The sequence below is a fragment of the Dendrobium catenatum genome, unplaced genomic scaffold (assembly GCF_001605985.2).
Source record: "Dendrobium catenatum unplaced genomic scaffold, ASM160598v2 fragScaff_scaffold_1030, whole genome shotgun sequence".
In the NCBI taxonomy this organism is placed as follows: Eukaryota; Viridiplantae; Streptophyta; class Magnoliopsida; order Asparagales; family Orchidaceae; genus Dendrobium; species Dendrobium catenatum.
This window is the reverse complement of record NW_021319492.1, coordinates 49,566-52,180: the sequence shown is the minus strand read 5'-3', so window position 1 is coordinate 52,180 and position 2,615 is coordinate 49,566. Positions and strand designations below refer to the sequence as shown.

Genomic DNA, 2,615 nt, shown 5'->3' with positions numbered 1-2,615 from the left:
TCACTAAATATTTTGGATATATTTGCTCAAATAAAAATTTAAGAAACATATTTTGTTCAAATATGTGTATATTATAAGATACATAAAAACCAAATTTTCTTTTCTTTTTAATATGATACTTTAGCAACGTTTCTTAAAAATATATTGGGAAATGTCACTCTCCTTTTTGTAAATATTTTAATAGTTTTAATTTGTTAAAAAAAATATTACTGAGTGACGTGAAAGTTTTTAGTGAAACAAATTTATAATATTAAAAAAAATACAACCAGATTAGTGGGATCTAATGGGAATGGTCACTGCATTTAATTTTAAAAACTTAATAATTTTTTTTAAATTAAATAGGATAATTCAGTTGGATTCAAGTTACTAATATGTCTGAGTTCGGATTCAACTATTGGTCTATAGTTGGATTCAAGTTACTAACATGTCTGAGTTCGGATTCAACTATTGGTCTATTTATTAAATGGAATGGGTTCGGATTGAATGAATTTGGGCCAACCCATTGACCGGTTATATATGAGATTGTAAAATATTAAAAGTTAATATTGAAATGTAAATGATATGCATAAGAATATTTTTGGTATTTATGTAAATTACACTTTATTTTAAGATAGTCTCTAACTGAGCGGAAAAATGTCCGAGAGCTAATGCAGGGTGAAGTGGTCCAAGACTGGAGGGAGATCGTCACCTACTTCTCCTACCCAATCCCCGCCCGCGACTACACGCGCTGGCCGGACAAGCCTGAGGGGTGGCGAACTGTCGTAGAAGAGTACAGCGCCAAGCTAATGGAGCTGGCCTGCAATCTCCTCAGCGTGCTCTCAGAGGCCATGGGACTTGACCGTGAAGCTCTCACCCAAGCCTGCATCGAAATGGACCAGAAATTGGTCGTTAATTTCTACCCAAAGTGCCCGCAACCTGATCTCACACTTGGCCTCAAGCGCCACACCGACCCCGGCACCATCACCCTCCTGCTTCAAGACCAAGTCGGCGGTCTCCAGGCCACCAAGGACGGAGGCGCAACCTGGATCACCGTTCAGCCAGTGCAAAATGCCTTCGTTGTTAACCTCGGCGACCACGGTCATGTAAATTGCTCACGCTCATATTCATTTAAATTTCAATTGAAGCATCAATTTGTCAAACACTTAGTGTGCATAAGTGAATTTGCAGTACTTGAGCAACGGTCGCTTCAAGAACGCGGACCACCAGGCGGTGGTGAACTCAAACTGCAGCCGTCTTTCGATCGCGACGTTCCAGAACCCAGCGCCAGAGGCCGTGGTTTACCCGCTTGCGGTGAGGGAAGGGGAGAGGCCGGTGATGGAGGAGGCCATCACATTTGCGGAGATGTATAGGAGGAAGATGAGCCGAGACCTGGAGCTCGCCAGGTTGAAGAAGATGGCCAAGTCTGAGAACAAGCAGGAGGAAGCAGCAGGGGAAAATGCTGAGGCCATTGGCTCCGCCGCAACGAAGCCGAAGGTCTTAAATGAAATTCTAGCGTAGATTAATGCCCGTCGACGGCGAATTAATGATCTATATTTATTCATGTGTTTGCCTTGAATAAAAGTGTGGTGTTTGTCTTACGGAGCTGTAACGTCAGTCTTCTTTATTTTTTGTCTTTAAACTAAGCCATTGCCTTTTTTTTTTGTGTGTGGGGGGTGGTGGTTGGAAGTACTTATCGCTCTTTCTAAAGCAGTTTTTTTAGTATAAAAATAAAAAATTAAACTAAAAAATTGGTTTATAAATTATTAAGAAAATCATCCCAAACAAAGCATTAATTTGCAGCAAAAAAATATTCTTTTTTGTAAGCCAGGATTTGTGCCCGCTCTATCCCTTACCCTTTTATAATAGTTCTTATTTTAACTCATATAATTTTTTTTTTCATGAGTCATTATGAGTCCAAACTAAAACATAACTTCACCATAACATATATATTATATTGATTCACTTATTAATTTTTGTAGAATTTTTAGACACCTGTGAAAATCCTTAAGTCAATGACACCTGTCGGCACAAATGGAGATTTTGAGTCTGTCAGGTGTCCGTTTATAAACCGATTTTACAAAAAGCTTTAAATAAAATGAGTTAATTTATGGATATTTTTTTATAATTTTTAAATTCCTAAAAAAATTGTATGAATTTATATTGAAAGTCATTTGAATTTTATAATTATATTTATTTTATATTATTATTGTTTAATAAAAATCTTGAAAATTCTTAAACCACTAACTTAAAGCATTAAATTTCATTTCTCTTAAAAGATTCTGTCTTAACGGAGAAAAAAAATCAAAGAAAGAAGATAAAAGATGAGGATTAAGAAAGAAAATATTTAGAATTGGAGGTCGAATAGCGATTTTTGTTTTTAGAGCCTGTTGAAAAAGAACAATTATTACGTCCTCCGACCGGACGCAGAGGAACGTCCGATCGGAGGCCAAATCCCGCCAAAAAACGAGTTGTACCGAGCAAATACCGAGCAATACCAAACAATAACGAGGAATACCATCATTTGAAGACCCAATACCGAGTTATATCGAGCTAAACCGAGAAATACCGAGTTATACAAAAGTTGTACCGAGTTTTTCCTAGAAAAACTCGGTACAACTCGGTATTTCTCGGTACAG

The 2,615-nt window shown here is 37.2% G+C and overlaps 1 protein-coding gene across 1 annotated transcript in view; it reads left to right on the top strand.

The window, feature by feature from the left end:
- The window catches only part of LOC110097388 (naringenin,2-oxoglutarate 3-dioxygenase), a 3,879-nt gene extending 2,291 nt beyond the window's left edge, over positions 1-1,588 (top strand). Inside the window, exons 2-3 of the mRNA XM_020823748.2 lie at positions 654-1,082; positions 1,168-1,588. Coding sequence (XP_020679407.1) covers positions 654-1,082; positions 1,168-1,497 — 759 coding nt within the window. The 3' untranslated portion in view covers positions 1,498-1,588. The remainder of the gene's footprint in view (positions 1-653; positions 1,083-1,167) is intronic.
- Positions 1,589-2,615: the final 1,027 nt, after the last annotated feature.